At 38.9% G+C, this 19893-nt stretch overlaps 1 protein-coding gene across 3 annotated transcripts in view; it reads right to left on the bottom strand.

The window, feature by feature from the left end:
• The window catches only part of CACNB2 (calcium voltage-gated channel auxiliary subunit beta 2), a 278037-nt gene that overhangs the window by 76358 nt on the left and 181786 nt on the right, over positions 1-19893 (bottom strand). For all 3 annotated transcript variants that reach the window (XM_068404461.1, XM_068404463.1, XM_068404464.1), the window contains exon 3: positions 17033-17152. In XM_068404461.1, coding sequence (XP_068260562.1) covers positions 17033-17152 — 120 coding nt within the window. The remainder of the gene's footprint in view (positions 1-17032; positions 17153-19893) is intronic.

Here is a 19893-nt window from a genome sequence, read left to right as displayed (position 1 = left end):
ATAATTCAACCAACCTCTTCCCAAAATGTCAATCTCCCCAAATCAAACATGTTGGTATTTAGAAGTGAAAAGTGAAATTTGGGTCATTTTTCTTACAAAGGCTTTCGCCTCCTCAAAAAATACATGTTGTTAGCCAAACCCAGGCCAACGAATAGACAGATTAAATCACTGTTCTTTTCCACATCACTCAGATTATTTGCTTTGAAGTTGTCCAAGGAGCATCCAGCCAAATCTTTTTAGTATCATATTTCTCATATCCTCATTCTGCTCTTCAAGATTCAACTCACAAATGCTTTCAATGTTTTATTACTACAACTAATAAATAAATCAAAACCAAAGTTTACTAGGGTTATACTCACATTTTTCTGTTGTACAGAAAAAATGTTGTTTGTAGAAATGTGGGCTAATTATTGAAAAAGCTATACTTTTTAAAGCAAAGTACTAAATGCAAAGACAAAGCAAATAAAACGGGAATTAACTCAATCATTCACTTGTCTCTTAAGCTGTAATTGTACCCTGTTTTCTTTTATAAAAAGTTAAGTTTGAAATGTTGTTTTTCCAAGCACGTATGACCTTGCAGTTAAACTTCTCCTTGGTCTCCTGAAATACCAAGCAACATCATAAAAATAAGGCAAAACTTGTAACAAATTCTGCCCATGCAGGACTATAAATCAGATTTTCAATTGGAGTTTTTTCTCCTGGGCATGCTCATACATCTGGAAAAGAAAAGAATACGAGGAATCTTTTGGGTGAAACGTTCAGTTTTACACTGCCAAGAGCTATTTTTAGCTCCTGAAAGTACCAAACGTTCCTAAACAGAAGAATAAAGATAAAGCCACATCCAGAATTCACAAGGCAAATATTGTCTCTGTCTTTAACTTTTCCATGTAGTGCTGAAGGCTATAAAATCGAAGTCCCTCAAAACTAATGTTTGCAAATTCTCTGCCTCGGCACAGTGAATAGTCCTTTCAGTGCTCCTGATTTGCAAGCTAGTGCTGACTACTACATGAACTTACAGAACATGTCTGCTGGTTAGAGCGAAGGAAGGCAGTACCTTTGCAAGCTCAGAGATCCAACTATAAATCAGACATGAAAACATGTTTCACACCGTTATTTAGTCGTGTTGAAAGGGATGTCTATAAAAATATGCTTGATGTATGAACAGTTTAATACCTCCCATTCCACTAGATTTGCCATCACTGCACCTACTTTTCTATAGAAGGACAATATTCCTCCCTCGTAAGAAAACTATAAGCAGAGGAAGCAGGGCAAGGGAAACTCACTAATAGGAAAGCAAATGCAACAGATAGCTGAGGTGCCATTATCTGCAATGGTAAACTGCACTTCTAAATATTAGAAATGTAACTTATTTGTGATTTTTCACCAGTCCAAAAGAACATTGTCATTTAAAAGCTATCAACTACAGAGATGTCCTTTTCCATTTAATAGACATGTAGACTACTGCATTTACCAATACTGCACATACCTCACAGTCTTTGTTATCATAATGCACAAACTGGACAGAAAGAAGTGTTTCAACCTTAAGCAAGAAAGCAGCAAGAAAACAAAGAAAGAATCAAGCAGCAATAGCAATAGTACTCTCATACTGTGGACCAGTGGTCGTCTTCAAGGAAAGTAAGAACATCTGACACATTGGAAGATTATTAAAACAGTCAATTAACTGCCAAAAAATATAAAAATAAATAATACCAGTAGAAAACTATTAATAGCGTCTAAACCTTGAAGAAGCTACCAACTTTTCGAGAAACATCCACAGCTGATTTTGAACACACTATCAAAAACGTTTTAAGTGGATGACACATGACCAGAAAGAGGTGCCAAAAACCAGGACCACAGGGCTTTCATGGTTTTGGGGCTTCAGTGCTTTAGCATGAGAGATTAACAACCTACGCTGCAAGTAATATCACCAAAGTCATCACCAACTCACTGTCTTACAGATGCACAGAAGAACAGCTACAAGTGGAGGTGACTTTAACGTATGTTATCATGCAAGAGGTTTTCTTATCTTGAAAATCAAGCTTAGTAGAAAAGAAACCTACTTTAAGAAAAGTGAATGGAGGAAACAACAAGGAGAAGAAAGAGGCAGCAAACATTACAAAGCCTAAGCCCAAAAGGCTACTTCACTTACTTCATGTTTGGTCAGCATACAGTGTCCAGGGCCCATAAAGCCTTACATAAGTCTTGACTAAATCAAATCAAGTGCAGTATTTTGTTTTATTTCAACAGATTATTCATCAAGCAAAAGTCTGTGTCCTAAAATAAAGGCGAGCTTGTACTTTATAAAGATACGGAAATAGCTCCTAATTCTGATCTATAACACATTATGAAACACCAATGAAAAGTCTTTAATACATCCAGAGAATTCAGCACTGAATCTTAGAGGGGGGGTTAAAAAAAAAAAAAAAAAAGTTCATGCCTTGAGAGGGAATCCAGACAAGCAAAAAAAAGTTGTGTCATACCCGAGATATTTACTGACTACATTTAGAGTCTGGTATTCTCTTATGCTATAAAATGGAACTTGTAATTTATTCCATGTGAATTCAGCTGCTTTTTCACACAGGACATTACACAGGTGTGATTTGATCATCTGCTAGCTGAAACATGAGTGGTCGCTTTGAAAAGACTTAGGACTTGATACTTGAAAATAATCTAAGTATGTGTATACAGACACACAGTTTTAACTCCAGAGACCATATGTGTCCATCTTTTTTTTAAATATGACCCATATATTAAGTACAACCACTTTTTACAGGTTAAAACCAGCCTGGACAAAAGACATTCTGAACTCAAGGAAAACACTGATGACTGTTACAGAAAGGCAAATGGAATGGGTTAAATGCCCAATTTATGAAGAGAATATAAAAAAGTCACCACAGAACTGTAAGGAAATAATACAAGTGTGCATTTGGAAAGATTTCACACATTCAATGATCCCTTTTCTCACTGCTGGCAAAAGGAAGAAAGTTACGGCTCTGTCTCAAGGCAGCTTAATGCATTCATTGTGAATTTTACCCAACCGGCTGATTGATTGGCAAGCACATGAATGAAGGCAGGTAAGAAAGACCCCAGCAACTAGACTAGACACGAAGGGTAGATAGGATAGATGATGTGTGCTGTCTACACAGCTGGTTTTATTTTCACAGCTGAGGAGCTGAATATTGGTGATGAAGGAATTTCTGCAAAGGAGATCATATCCTTCCCCTCAATTTCCTCTCTCCTCTTTAAAATCAACACAAGGAGCAGCTTTCAAGCTTTGCAAAAATTACATTTTCTTTCTGTGATGACTGGTGCCTCTTTTTCACACGTGGCAGGCAGCAGCTCCCAGCTCCTCCTGGTCCCTGCATCACTGCCTGCCTGTGGAGATGCTCCAGCCAGGCATGGAGGAAGGGAGGAGGCTGCCTGGGTCTTAATGCACCTCATCACCATGAAGAACAAGGGGAAATTCAGGAAAAGGGGGGAAGAAAGGAACAGAAATCTGAAGAGACTAACAGGCCAGGTATAATATATAGTGAGTAGGAGAAAATTTGGGCAAAAGCACCACCAAACAGAGCTATTGTAGTTGTCCTACAAACAAGACATTGATCAGGATGCAATCCTCTGTTGTAATGAAATCTAGACAAACCTTGCATTTTAGAAAATTAGGACTAGTCATTTTATGTCTACATATAAATTAGCTATCCTCCCTATAACTACCTGTTTGAAAAATACAGAGGTAAGTGAGATGAATGGCCCTGGATCAGATGTCACATACTGATTATTTATGAAGTGAAGAAGTAGTCTTAAAATGTACTTTCAAGGGTATTTTAATAATGAAATTGAACTCCCATTCAGAATGTCCTTCAGGCCACAGTTTTATGCATATTTTCAATTCTTTTCAGCCAACATTTTCACCAAAATTAAATGCTGTTTTCCCATGACCCCCAAATTATGTCTTCTTACTCCTGTGCAGCCTCTCTCCCGGAGCCAAACCACAATTTGGATGGCAATGAGGTGAACAGGATCACAGAACTGATACTGCTTGTACCTATTTTTTCCCATTAGGTTACATTTAACTCTAATGGTTCTGAGTTTTATTTCACCTTGCAGTCACATAAAAGCTTTTCCAGCAAGAGGGCTGGACCACAGCATTCATCTATAGAAATACTGTGTAAAGTTTACAGCATTAACTGATTAGTGCAGTCCAATAAAAAACTAAAATAACTGGGAATAATTCTGCTTATGAACATGTTTAAATACAATATATTTGGAATATGTTTCTTTTACAAATGTACACTTCATTTGGTTGTTGATTTCATGCCTTTTTAAAGTAATTGTGGGATAAAAGCACTTTGCTTCATGGACTACTTTTTGACTTAAAGTTGAAAGAATTTCACTATTTAATGTGCAGAAATTCACTGAAGCCTACTAACAAACAGGCTTCTTTCACAGTCAGTGCAGGCTCATTTCTTTACCTGTATCTATTATTTGCATACATACATTATACATGGAATAAGTGCCTGCTTTGATAGACATTCTAAACTGATCAGAGTAATTTTTTAAAAATGCAAAAGCCTATGGGCTAGCTTCTACTTTAACTAGGCTAAATATAATGACTAATACAGAATTCATATTACAATTTAAACATTCAACAGTAAACCAAATATGCTACTCAAAACTGCCTTTCTGCATATGCAGCCTACCACCTCACAACTCTTGGGAAAGGAGGAGTGATTTAGAGGACATTTAATATGTGACAGATTTTTTTTCTAAATGTTCTAAATGTTCTAAAAGTTCTAAAATGACACTAAAATATACTTTCCTCCTAATTCTCTGAATTTGACTCTGAGATGAAATAATAATTTAAACATGATCTATACTAAATAGATCTATTACATTTGCTTGGTAATGATGCTGATCCAAGGAATCCCTCTTGGGATTCAAGCCAAGCTCCCTTTAATTGGGCTGAAACCAGGTCTCAAAGTGGCTGGCTGGAAGCAAGACAGTGTCAGTAAGGGTCTAAGTATCATCTGCTGGACACAGCTCGCTTTCTGCATGCCAGTCTGAGTTGGCTTTTAGCAAGGCTGTTAAATCTTTGAGCTGCTCGTCAGGGAGTGGAAGGAATGTACATCTTTTCCACCTCTAAAAGCAGGCTCAAGGAGAATTTGGTGTTAAAGCTTCTGTTGGTCATCCCGGGGTGGGGGAGACACTGAGGAAGCGTGTGTTGGGACTCAGAAGTGAACAAAAGACGAGAAAAAGATCAGAAGCATCTGCAGAATGTTCAGTGAAGATTTGTGAGATTTTATCCCCTCTTTTTCAGAGCTTTTGAAAAGAATCGGCATAGTATTTTTTTATAACGTCCAGAGCTTGATGTTATGATTATATGGATAAATGGAATCTGAACAGACAGTGTCATAGCAATACTGCCATTGAATACTCTGTATGAGCACCTAAATGAACCATCTCACAAAACAACCATATGCTTTCTGCAACTTCTCAAAAACACAGATTTAGGACTTGAAGTTATTTTGTTTTGTATTCATGCATAAAAAACTTGTCAGTATCAGTAAGGCACTAATTTTTTATCTCTTTTCAAAAAGAGAAGAGTCTCTGTGTTCACAATTAATAACATTTCTACTATTAATACACATGAATTATAGTTTCATACAAATATTTGAGAATAAGATGCAGTTATGACATATTTATTAGCCTTTCATCTCTACAATTCCAGGCTCTCATGAAGGAGTTTTCTTTAGTGGGCATGGTTTATTACATGTAGTGTTTTTTTTTTTTCTGACAAAAGATCACTGTGGTGAGAGCTTCAAATCAGGATTAAAACATACAGGGAGAATCCATGGGAAGTCGTGTACAAGGACAGACATTCATGGTGCCTAGAATTAATGATCATAGCTTCAAGAACCCAGTGATAAATAAAACACAGAAAAAGGTATAAAAAAATGTCTTTGTGATGACATGAAAGATGCATGCAGGATGGTAGCGATATTACACGTTCCAGCTGTTGAATTATGTTTGTCTTTGTTCCTGTCTGAGTGTGCAACAGTCCTGCAGTAATGGCAGAGAGCCTACAGCTCACGAATACAGGAAAATTGCTGCAACACACACTGAAGTTTAAAGATAAAATGCAGGTTTACTTCTGACTGTGGGAAGACAACTATCCACCAGATTGCACTAGGCAAAATTTCTAGCCTGGATTTGCCAGAGGGCATTCAGGAAGAAATACTGAAACATCATTTTTGAGACAAAAAAAAGATCTCAATTCATGACAGAGTGAAGCAGATAAAGCAGATATATTGCTTTATGCCCTTTTATGTCTTGGTCCTTTTCCTGGGATTAAGCAACAAGAGTGTAGACGTGTCCCTGTTCACATCAGACAGCTTCTGAAGGAAAGTCCTGAAGAGCAATCACATTCACTTGCGACTGATGAACAACCAAAAGCATGTGCTACTGTATCAGAAACTAGGATCAGTGGTAAGGTAAGTGCAAGATCCTACCCCAGACAGGAGAAGATGGATTTCTCAGCTGAAAAGGGTACACTTACTTTTTCACTCTTGTGGTATGGAGCACTCGGTCTCCATCCATGTCCCCATGTCACAGCACACTGATGCCCATGAGGCTGCACCGCGCTCACTGTGGTTAACTGACCTGGCTTAGAAATAACCCTACCAAAATAAATGAACTGAACAGCTGCAGATGGAAACTTCGTAAACTAACGCTTTGGAGCCAAAGCCACTGCCATGAAACTACGTTGCCAGTGAGACACAGCACAATCAAAAGCTATGAGAGAAAGACTGTCAGGTCTGAGAAATGCAAGGTAAAATTCGCGTCTTTCAAACCTGCTCAAGAATGTCAACATTCAACTCCCTGTAACTCCTCCTTGCCACCAGATTTTCTTCAAGCTGAATCACAGAGCAAGGCTGTGTTAATGAACCCACATGATGTCTGTTCCTTTCCAAAGCTATTTTGACCTGTTTAACCTTCCCTAACCTCCCCTTGTCCTCAAGCCTGTACCTCAATCATGGGCTTTCAGGATAAACTCTTGGTTTGAGAGCTCTCCTTGGACATTTTACCCAGCACTGAGTCTAACGCCAAGATAAACTCTTGCTCTGGAAGGCAGACAGCAAGGATACAGTTATATGCTGGGTGACTTAATCTGCTGATTTTATGCTGAGAAGAGTTTAAAAGTAGGAGTAAGGAATCTTTCCTTTTCTGAGGAACAAGTAAGGGTTTCAGCTGCATTTGAGTTCACACATACGTAGCACATCTACACCAGCACAGCTCTACAGCTTTATCCTCACAAGAGGGAAGCACCCATCTGCTTTGTCACAAGCTGCTGGAGTTATCTGGGTCCCCAGGTCACTGCTGGCAGAGCTGGGACAGGCACTGGAAATACTCCTCTTCCTCACCTTCCCATCAGGGAACCTCATGTCACATCCCTGTGCCTGCAGCAGACAGCTCGAGTGCCAGGAGAGGCAGCAGAGAAGGCAGGGCCACGCTCAGTCCCCACCAGACCAGGTTCACTGAACATACCGGGGCTACTATAAAGGCGAAAAATAATAAGCAATACAGTGGAGCACTTCTGTGGTGGCTCTGTGTTACGTCTCGACTGGATTAAACTATGAGGAAACACCAGGGGAGAAGGCAAGGAAATCTGTACTTTGGGGGTGAGTCACTTGCCTCGCAGCAGAAAGGGAATAAAGGGTCAAAATAATGAAAGAGCTGGGATAAATGTAGTAAGCTCCCTTAAAACTCTTCTGGGAAGGATGCTTACAGCTGTAATTTGACTGCTACTAAAGTCAGAAATACATCTGCCTTTCCAATTACTGCCATTTATTACCGCTGACTATCAAAAGCAACGCACACAGCTTAATTCACAAGATGGCAGGTACTCAGCGTTTCTTCCCATTTTTATTTCAGTCAGGAAGCGTTTCTCTCATGACAGCCAGAGGTGATCAGGAGTTATAGTAACCCCAAGTGCTTTGTGTTCGTCTGTTTTACCTCAAGGGAAATATTAGAATCCAACAACTTTTTAAAACTCAATTTTCAAATAATTGGCAGAGTGGATGGAGTCAAAAAGCAGCAGGTGCATCTCTTCTCTCACTGCAACACTCTTGACATCTCCAGTCAAAATAATCAAAGCAGCTGCAGTCTGATCCTTCATCTTCCCTTTCAAGACATTTTTCCCTTCACCGAAAAAGGATGCCTTGCAGATCAATAACACAAGTATATTTGCGCAATAAAAACCCAAACCACAGGCTGCATCCCCATTTTCCATATCAGTCAAATGCAGATCTGTTCAAAATTTTGAAAACAAGGCATCACTGGATTTTGAATTCCAGATATAATAAACAATAAATCACCTTAAAAATAGGTATCTACCTGATAAGATTCCCAAAATGAGAATAAAGGACAGTTGTCTTGGTATGTATTTTAGTCATATATTTATCTTAAATATTTTGTTTTACCATCAATGTACTACCATACTTTGCCAAGAAGAAAAAAGAAAAAAAATTACACTCACAAAGCAAAATGGGTTAAGCTGTTAGCAAAGAAAGATCATTTTATAAGAGTTAGAAAGTTGGAAAAATTTTATTTCACTAAACATTCCTACATCACAAAAAGATGCAAGAAAAGAGTCTCATTTCTAAGAACAAGCAAATGAGAAGTTCACATTTTAATGCCACTTGCTGGAGGTAACCAAAAGAATTAAAAAAAAAAAATGTAACGTAACAATTACAGTACGCTAAAATTACCCAAATATGGGCAGGAAGGGGACTAAGTAAAGTAAAGCTGGAGACAGTAAAGAAAAAGAAAATGTGAGAAACCCTGGATTCTCTCCAGCAGTAACATCTGAATTGTTTGCACAGTTTTATTGTTTGATATTATATCACTTTAAAAAAAAAATAGGTAGCATTTGCCTGTGTGTTACTATCAATAAACTTGGATTTAAATAAAAAATCCTGGATGAAAATATCGTATTTTATCTATTTAGCAAAGAGGAGGTGTTTTTTTAAGAAAAATAACTGCAACAAGTAATATTTCAGTGGGTAGTATCTCAGCTAAAGCATGTCACCTAAAACTTCTATGTTAAGATTTCATATCAGATTGAATAAAACTATTTGATCACTTGCTTCCTTGCTACTAGAACAGAAGTTGTTCAATCAAGTAAGTAAAAGTAAAACTAGGTACTTGTAAAACTGTATGACTAAAACCCATTGTATACATTTACATCACAAAAATGGAGGGAGAAGGGTAAATGGTTACCCATCCTTCCACAAAGGATAAATGTCTGTTCAATCTTTGATATTTTTGATATTTTTTTGCAGCCCAAAACATATCTCAGCACATATACTTTACTTTAGGATTGATTTTAAAGGTATAGAATAGAGGGTTTACACATTGAATATTCTGGTATCATATTGTATTTGGAAATACAAACCAGGTGACTATGAAATGCTGGAGGAAAATGTCAATACAGGTTTGGAGGACAATATACAGAGAAGGCGTTCAAAGGTTTCTGTAGGCTCCACAAGTGAATGTCAGGGGAAGTTCATGCTATGTTTTAGCTCTAGGGTGTGCACTGGCTTTACACAGAATATAGATGAAAAGATGGCAGGAAAACAACCTGCATCAGCAGGGGCCTCTCTGAATCTTCATTTTTAATTAATTTCTCTCATACCATGAATTATGCAGAATCCAGACACTGTTCAAGATGAGTTTTGCACTTAAGGACTTGGGGGTGATTGTTGACGAGAAGCTCAACACGAGCCAGAAGCGCGTGCTTGCAGCCCAGAAGGCCAACCGTATCCTGGGCTGCATCAAAAGCAGCATGGCCAGCAGGTCGAGGGAGGTGATTCTGCCCCTTTACTCTGCTCTCGTGAGACCCCACCTGCAGTACTGCGTTCAGCTCTGGGGCCCCCAACATAAGAAGGACATGGAGAGGAAGGCCATGAAGATGATCAGAGGGCCGGAGCACCTCTCCTATGAAGACAGGCTGAGAGAGTTGGGGCTGTTCAGCCTGGAGAAGAGGAGACCTTCTAGCAGCCTTCCAGTACCTGAAGGGGGCCTACAGGAAAGCTGGAGAGGGACTTTTTACAAGGGCATGTAGTGATAGGATGAGGGGTAACGGTTTTAAACTGAAAGAGGGTAGATTTAGATTAGATATTAGATATTAGGAAGTGTGAGGGTGGTGAGACACTGGAACAGGTTGCCCAGAGAAGCTGTGGATGCCCCCTCCCTGGCAGTGTTTAAGGCCAGGTTGGATGGGGCTTTGAGCAACCTGGTCTAGAGGAAAGGTGTCCCTGCCTGTGGCAGGGGGGTTGGAACTGGATGATCTTTAAGGTCCCTTCCAACCCAAACCATTCCATGATTCTATGATTAAAATATTCCTAAGCTGGGAACACAGAGTATCTTCCTCCCAGGTATCACAGGTTTACTTTGGGCTCCTACTGATTTCTCTTACTTTTTATACAACCAGCGACTAGTTTATGTAACTTATGTTAAGTTTTCCAAAGGAAACACTTTTGAATTGGCATCTACCATAAGTCTAATTTTGTACCAAAGCACTCTACTGCTACCTATAGTTAGAACTCATTGGCATCTTGTGTGTAATGTTATAAAACAAGTTGCAATTATGAAAAAAAATTATTTTTGAAGCTTCCTTCCATTATTTTGATTAAGTATAAAACCAAAACTATAGATATCTGTTTTTTTCTTATTTCTTCCTTCCTATTTTTTTGGGAGAGTGGGTTAGTGAGGAAGAAGGGGATTCAGATCTTTGCCAAGGACTCAAGAACTGTGTCTGCGGGTTTGTTTTCACTGCAGGTGACAAGTACCTCCCTGCATAGTAACACACATCAGCCAGGTGTCTGGTCTAACAGAAATCAGGTTAGTTCCTCAACTAGTTGGAAAAATAGCCGCTTCGGTACAACAGCAGAAAGCATAGTGCTTTTGTTGTCCAAACTAGTCTTTCTCCAAGCCACTGCATCACATCACATGGGTCAGTGTTAGCTGGGGCATCTCTGCAAGGTGAGCCACTGTTAGCTGCACTGAAGTCCTCACTCCATTTGCTTCCAAAAAGCCCATGGCAGCCCACTACCTGCTCTGATCACAGAATAACTTTGTTCTCTGATAAAACCCTTCTACTTCCTCACAAGTTAATCCTTTGGTACAACAGTTCTCCCTGTGTACAAAATAAACACGTTACAATGGGAAGCTACCAGCTGTAGAACATAACCGTACAGATAAAGTCAGAGCAAAGACATCTTGTCAAGGCAGCGAGCAGGTGTGTGTGAAAGCAGCAGGTGAGAGCAGGCAGAAGAGCTTGTCCTCAGGACTTTTTCTCAGTATTGTCTCTCTATTCCTCAGAGACAATTTATCTCTTTATGCTGATTATTTAAAGAACATCAGGATACTTTAGGATCTATCTACAGTTAGGTATCTAAATTTACGCTGTGTTAATATCCCTCCCCTCTTTTTCCCCACTCACACCCAGGAATTAGAAGAGGAAAGGATACTTACAAAACAGATTTGATCACTCTAATCACAGTATGAATGGGAGATGACAGATGTTTTTTTAATTAGAGAAGGTACTATTTCTGGAACTATTTGATTCCAGGTTACATGAGACCCTGCTGGAAGAAACAATTTCAGCCCCCAAACAATGCAGCCCAACAGTGGGAATGGATAAACTGTTCAGGGAAATAGCCAACATAATGACAGGCTCTAGTGTAGAACAAGTATATACAATTAAATTGAAGACAAAATAGATCATGAATATAAACAAGAAAAAACTATAGGTCACAGACAGCAGTATAAAGGAAGCTGCTTTACATCCCAATGTTACAGTCCTAAGAAAAAGCAGCAGAAATGAATGAAGAAAATGAAGAAAAAGGCTATCTGTAACCTGATTTGAGCAGATCCAGCAATGCAGAACTCGCCTCCAGCTAAGCAACAACCAGATTTGCAACTCTACTTTTGGATCAACAACTCATTCATTTCCAGCTAGACTACTGTGCCAGCTCCCACGTAATCCCAGCAACTCTGACACGCAACATTAGTTATCTAAAGGATAACGTGCAATGGAAGTATTCTAAAACCAAAGGGCAAATGAGAAGAAATCAATGAAAAAAATATTACCATACACAACACCTAACACAAAGTACTACCCTATGTTGCTATGGCTTTGGGTGCTGTTCAGCACCACAATGTTCTTGTAATTGAGAGAAAATAGAAAGAGTCTCCATGATGGAATAAGATGAAATAATAAAAGGACACACATCAAGGTGATGGGAATTTCTGGTCGGTCAAAAATGCTACTGCAGCTTAAGGAGACATAGCTTAACTAGCTTTGCAGCTGCCTGCTAGCAGCATGGGGTCATTCAGAGGCTGTGAAACCTGTCTGAGAGTGAATAAATACTTAAATAACTAGTCTTGGAACGCTGCACTGGATAATTACATCTGACAATCTTTTTCATGCCTTCAGCCTTGCAGGGATATGTAGGCATTATCCCAGCCTGCTACACGTTTCAAAGCTGTGGTCCCCAACCCATGCATGGAGACAATGCATTACACTTAAGACATTGCACTATTACTCACAGTCACAAGCCATCACCATTACTACAGCACACATTAAGAAAACAAAACATGACAGCTTATATTATTGCCTAAGAGCCAACAAAGGTATCAAAATTTCAGTGGTTCACCATCTTAACACAAAAATTATTTAAATGGCATTTTAAACTAGGACTATGGATATTTCAAGTTTTAAGAAACTCCTAAAAGGATGCTAGCAGTAGAGCATTAGGTGGAGTGCAAACAAAGCAGGGCTGAGAGGAACTGAGATTTCCTATTATGGACACAATTACTGACTTCTGGAAGGCCGTGATCCGACTTTGACAGCCATTTAAGAAGTTTCAGGACCAAAGGATGTTGAGAACAATCCTTCACAGAGAATGAAGAGTATACGGCTGTCCCTTAGTCCCAGGTGAGAAACAGAACCTGTATTATTAACCAAGGTACTAGAAATAACTGAAAAAAATTATTCCATTTTCCAAAATGGGGAAAATATTCTATATATCTCATTTGAAAATTGTTTCTGCCTAAGGAGCTCTAAAGCAACGGGAGAAAAAAAAAGAGGCAAAATCTAAAAATGTGAAGAGAACAGACTGAAGAGATGAAAGAATTTACTCTTGCAGAAGAGAAGGAAGATGTTTACAGACAATCTGACTAATGGTACTTCAGTCAAAAACTAGTTCATAATGCATGATGTGCTTGAGGCAAAATAAATCAACAGAATATTTGCATTCATTTTATCAGCATTGAAGAGAGCCAAAAATCATTACTGAAGTCCCCTTTCTTATGTACAAACTTTAGCTCATTTAGTACTGAACTTTAAGGTCTCGCTTAATACTTGTACCTCACAGTTTTCCTTTGGTCTCATCCCTCTCACTTGGTGCAATATTTTAAGGGAGAATTAATTGAATACTTGCAAGGAATGGACAAAAAATATATTTACTTACTATCATTTATTTTTAATCCTCACCCTTCAAAACTAAAAAACTTTTTTTTCTGTAGAAATGTCAATTTTTGAAGTATTAACACTAAAAGCAATTAATATCATTGGGCTTCTTTTTTATTTTTTTGGATTGTGAATGCTTAAGATTAGGAAATTCAGTAAAATATCAGTACAAGCCCTTAGATTTAGGCATTATTACGGTGCCCTACTCAGCCACAATGCAGGTCTCTTTATCCTGGAGATAGCCACATGTTGTGGACTATGAGGAGGATTCCCAGGAAATCCTCAATGCCTTGAAGGTTCTTTTTTTCTTTTTTAAAAAACAAAAACAAACACACACACAAACTAAACCCCAACATCTCTGCATTTGCATTGCTAAACTGCTCTAACCAAGAACATTTTATCTCAGCTTCGAGCTTAACAGTTTTATCTGAAGATTTGTCTCCCCTGGGAGTAGCTGTTGCCCTGCAGGTAGCCTCATCAGTTGCCTCTTAATTTTCTCACACTCCGTACATGTGCCCATGGCCCCACCTTCCTTACAGTAAGTCACATGCCAGAGTGAGTCAGCATAATACACTTAACCATTTTCCAGAGAAGCAATGCTTGTATAAAATAAATAATAAATAAATAAAAATGGCCAGAATATGTATTTTCTTACAACTTTTTAGGTTTTATTTTCCCTGTTTGGATACATATCAGATATGCATATTATATTCTGGTTTCATGTTACACAAACACTTAGAATCCATAAAAATCCAAATTTAAAAGTCTTAAAATCCTCCTATCAATTTGCCATTGCGTGCTTTATTACTATATTTTTCTCTTCAGTTTAAGGTGTTTTCCCTAGCTGTACGGAAGGAAAATGGATGTCATTAAACTGTTTTCATTAAGTGCATGACACAGTTCAACAATTTTTATCTACCCTTGAATTCACTATCATTTTCCTTCCACCACTGCATTGTTCGTGTATGTCATCCTCTTCTAATTCCTGTCACAAATACAACTGTAATGACTTTATTTAAGATCAACACTTCCACTCACGTTACTAAAAGGCAAAAAGTTAAAGCAGCTGCATCACTTGGCTCTGCCTGAGAGCTGGCCAGGGCGAAGGTGAGGCAGCCATGGAGAGCAGGCAACAAAACCTGCTGCCTGCGGGAAACAGGTCTGGGGGCACGCAGGAGCCAGGCAGCACCAAGAGAAGGTACCGCTTCATTAATTTTACTGTTTCAGGGAGGTGAAGAACTGAGTAATCAATAAAGGCACACCCTGTCACATTTTAGATCTACTGCGTTAGGTTTAATTTACGTCTTTTTAACCATTTATTTCAAATGTAAGCACCAAATGCATATAATATTTTATTTAATATTATTTATTTGAATATTACACAAGACTAAATATTACACTGTTACGGCCTCTACATAAAATGATTTCCATACATTACAGCCTGGAATGATTTTTAACATTTGACCTGAGAAACAAAATTGCTATGTAGTTCCAGCTTTAATCCATTTTAAAGCACAAATGATTTAAATAATTCATTTTGTGTTTTCTGTATGACTGGAATTACCCATTGTTATAGCAGGCTGATTTTGGCAGTGCCTTCGCTGCTTTGACTGTTCACAAGTTGTCTTACAGTTTCAGACGATGTCAGACCTAGAGACTATATCTTATGCCAGCTGGAGTGAGAACATTGCTTTGATGTATAGAAATATAGTTCTAAAAAGTCAGGGTCTGCTAGCAGCTTCTCTACAAACTACAATGGCAGCTGTGGTAGAGGTCATGAATATTACATAAGGACTGTCCATGCATTCAAGCCAGCACCAGTAAGCCAAATTCCCATAGCAACACTCGCATAGATTTACTCATCGCTAAGAGATGCATCGGTTCAGCAGCAAGTGCTGTAATGTTACCCTGATTAGTCTGCAAGATATTATTACTTCAACTCTTCTTTTAAAGATTGTGCATTTACTGATAAAATTCAACACTTCCCCTGAATTTCAGAGCAGCCTTTATCATCTTTCCTAAGAGCAAAGAAATCTCAAACTAGCAAAAAACAATCCTGATAAAACCAGAACTCCTGATTACTATCAGCAACATCTCTAAGATACACGGTGGAAGGAAAGAAGCGGGCTGCTTCTGGGGCATTTCTGCTATACTGATCCCAGGACAGCAGGACCCACCTTCAAAGAGATGTTCAGCATCACCTAAGGTTGGCAAGTTCCAGCATCTCGTTAAAAAGCTGCTTTATGAGCTCTTATTAAATATTGACCAACAATTACATTTTTTAAAAAAAACCATTTTCAGCTTCCCTGTTCAAGTTTTCTGGCTCAGTGAAGCTGTCTGCTTCTGCATTATAGTCCTATATTATTTATGGAGCTGGCACTTGCCAGGTGCATAGCTCAATGATCTTGACTCCTGAATTTCTGAAGAACCCTTGTAGTACTGGTGCTGTAAATGGGCAAAGGCAAAACTGGCAGCGGAGAAGTAAACAGAATGGGGGATGGAAGGGAGATAGGGAAATAAAAAATAAGGCGAAATGGAGGAGGGGAGTCAGAGAGAAAGTGAGAGAGAAATGTAGATCAGGTAGATCTGAGGAGGGATCTCAATAATGCATTTAAATATAAGATATGAAAATGGAAAACAGATCTTGGAAAACAGTAATACACTGAGATCTAAAAGATAGCATACAACAAAGAAAAAATGGAATGAAGTGGTAAATGAATGATACCAAATAAGATCAGCATGATTTTTAAAGGTGAAATAGTGTTTAGAGATACAGCACATATGGAAGAAAAACAAGCCTATACACTTTCACTGCTAAATCCCTCATGGTCCTAAATGCATCTCGTGGAAAATATATAAACAGAGAGAAAGAACCTAAAGCTCATTTAGTATTTCCTTACTAAACTGTCATTTTCTGCTAGGAGTATGGAGATAGAGGGAGAAATCTTAACAAGCCCTAGAGCATACTACTCTCAGGGTCATTTAACACACAAACTGTAAAGAAAGTCAATGAAGTCTTCAGGAGAAAAAGACCTTTGCAATAGACACTCTCTATTTACATATGACTAGCAGGGACTGATCCTGCATTGAAAGAAGATGCACAGGATGTTTGAGGGCTGATTTCTAGAACGAAGTTTTGAGTGCCATAGCGATCCACAGGTAACGTCCATGAACATATTCAGTAAGAACTCAAAGCTTTGACCCTATACAGTGCATACAAATGAGCAGATTCAATAATATATTGAATAAAAGAAGAAATGCACACATTTAAATAAGATCATTCTGAAATACACAAGATAATCAAGTGCCTTTTACGGAAAACTGATTCTAACTGATTTTTCCTGGAAAATTTATTTTCTACTATTGTCTGGAAAATCTTTTTAAGAGGTCTTAGGCTATATGTTAACACATTAAAAACACTTGTATCGGTAATGGACGAGATGAGTTTCCTTTAAAACTGAACATTTTACGAGTCTGTGACATGAATTAACCCCTTACCTTTGCTTTTTCCAGCTGTGCCTGGGCCTGTCGCTCTGCCTCTCTCCGCACTGCTTCCCTGTCTTCTTCCAGAGATACATCTGAATCGGATGGACGGCTGGTGTAGGAGTCCGCCGAACCCTGCACAAGGAAAGGAAAAATAATGTCACAAGCTGTTTTGGTGTTAAAAAAAACCAGTAGAAGTGGTTATACACCTTGCCTTCCCTCTTACTTCTGTATCCCTGAAAAAAGAATAACTGCCCAAAAGGGAAAGTCACTTAGAAGAATTATGTCTAGGTAAATATTTTCTTCTGGAAACTTTCCAAAAGTGCATGTGTCTTCCTCAGTGTTTTATTTCCTGCATTATCCCCGTGCTCTTATTTGCGTGCTTTTCAGCAAGCAGAGCCAGTTGCTCCGTGGAGTTAGAGCAGTGGTGCAGTGCAGGGCTGAAGGACACACAGCAGCTTCAAGGATGGCTCCATAAAATTAAAACTCTATAAACAGTGACAGTACTAGCAAGGAAACATTTTATAATCAGAATGCAAATTCAGTATCAATAATTACCACTACACGATATCACTGCTAACAGATTTAACCTCTGCTATCCATTTTTATTTTAGGGCAACCTCTTTACCTGACACACTTTCCCCATCAGAACTGCAAATGGCTCGTATCCATCTCTGCCCCTCAGCAAAACATGCAAATGACCACAAATCAACTTCCAACTAATAAAATCCGTCTGGACTCAACACATGTCCCTGTATCACCACAATGGAAGCAGCCACAATGCCAGAACAGCTCTATAAATAATGACAGCTCTGCATCTCCCTGCATACAAAATAGAGTTCTGCTAATTCAATCAGAACGAAAACAACTGTCCTCTCCTCACCGTCTTTTTTTTCCCTCCCTCTCTGCAATATATAGAATATTTGCCGATAATGAAAACATAGGGCTTACGCAGATATCAGAATTCTTCAGACGTCCTCCTTTGGCTCTTTTCAGAAGCCTAATCCAGGTGGCCTTCATTAGCCAGACAGCTCAGTTATTGCCCACAGCTGCAGCGCCCGGCACTGATCTCATAACACGTGCACGCTGAGCACCGCAGAATCACTGCTCCTTTCGTATCCATGCTCTGCCGTGAGAGCCTTCCTTCTCTTCCCTCTGCCTTTCAAGCTTGCAGCCTCACTGTTTCCAAGTATTCTACTGCAATTAAATTCTCAAATTTTCTCATGCCAGTAAAAAGCAAACTAAAAAAAAAATTCAAAAAACCCAAAAAATCCACATCACCTCCAAAAATCTCAACTTGAATAGTAAAAAGGTAAAATAAACCAGGCTTCAGGTAAATGTTGTGAGAGATGCTTCAGTGGATCATAAACTGAGATCGATCACAGAAAAAAACCTAGGGCTTTCTCCTTTCTCTTTTGGGGGGTGGATTTAGCTGTTAAAAATAGTGCTTATAAGTGAACCTTTTAAAATCCTGTGCAAAATGTATTCATTGACATTTGCAAGTGCAAAGTTCATTTCATTTCTTCCTAGATTGGCTGGGGGTGGGGTAACAGGCTGCTCATATCACCGGGCATGCTCCATATGTGCAGCCTTTTACGCAGACGCTCACATCACACTGCCTTGTTAGCCTATGCCAAATTGCCATTTTACATCTCAAGGGTAAACAGCTGGAAAACGCAAGGTCCCTGTGAAACTGGACAAGCTGGTACAGCGTCTCGTTCCCGTCGAGCCACGTTTCCCTCGGATGCTGGGTTCTGTCAGGCAGCGCTTCCCTCTGCTGCAAAGCGTCGAGCTCCACTCCGAGCTCTTACAAAAAATGTAAATCCAAAAACATGCCTATTGAGCAGGAATTTAACCCCCTAGTTACTGCTTATATTTTCTGACATTAGCAGAGGAAAGAAGTAACTAACTGCAACATATCACCTAACATAAATATTAGATCCTAATATAGCAAAAGCCAAACAAAACACTGAATTTCTTTACGCTGCTTTTCAGAGCCACCCTCTATCCTTTCACAAACTGATATGGGAATAACATACTAAGGCATGGTTTTTCTAGGGCATTTACGATTCACTGACAGACATTCAACATTCTAGTTGAAAAAGATCACTGTAGCTGACTGCAGCACCTGCCTTCGATATAAATTCACAGTTACAAGGAAAATAGAGAATAGAGATTACAGCTGAGAACAGTGGTCATGCACATGTCGTAGTATGTCAGCATGTCCCAGGAATGACCGAATCCTGCCATGGTTTGTGTCTATGTAACGAAATTGCCCCACCACAAGTGATGCAGCAGCCTACCTACATTTAACCACTATTAGAGCAAACAATAGATGTCACTAAACTGACAGTTTAAAGGCAAATTTTAACTTTCCAAATGTTTTAATTTTTTTATTTCCTGAAGCCCTTAATAGTTACAGCATAGAGTTTAATAAGCTGTCTTTGACCCTGACATCAGGAAAATTACTCTCCGATGGATATTTTGCTTACAGGAATCCAAATACATCTGCTATGTTATAATGATCTTCCAAAACTAAAGTGTCTACTGAGCTAAAGCAAAAGGAGCAGAAATAAAAGAAAATACACTCAAACTTTTCTTGAATTTTTTGTCCATTAGGAAAATACCCAGAGGACCTGTGACCTCCCCAGAGCCTCTCAAAACTGGCTATTCTTTAGAATTTCCCTTTGCCACAACTTTGCACAGCTCCCCATGGAAACAGTGGCAAAAGACAAGCAGCAACAAGCGGACAGAAGTTTAGTGTAGAGTTTAAATCCTATTATGGTTGACACAACAGTGGCCTCTGGTCAAACCCATTGATGTTATCACAGCATTAATGAAAGCTGAAACAGTGCTGAACTCCACTCCCATAGAGC

The sequence above is a fragment of the Nyctibius grandis genome, chromosome 7 (genome assembly GCF_013368605.1).
Source record: "Nyctibius grandis isolate bNycGra1 chromosome 7, bNycGra1.pri, whole genome shotgun sequence".
NCBI classification, from domain to species: Eukaryota; Metazoa; Chordata; class Aves; order Nyctibiiformes; family Nyctibiidae; genus Nyctibius; species Nyctibius grandis.
Note: the sequence above shows the minus strand (reverse complement) of the source record. Positions and strands in the feature narration are given on the sequence as shown.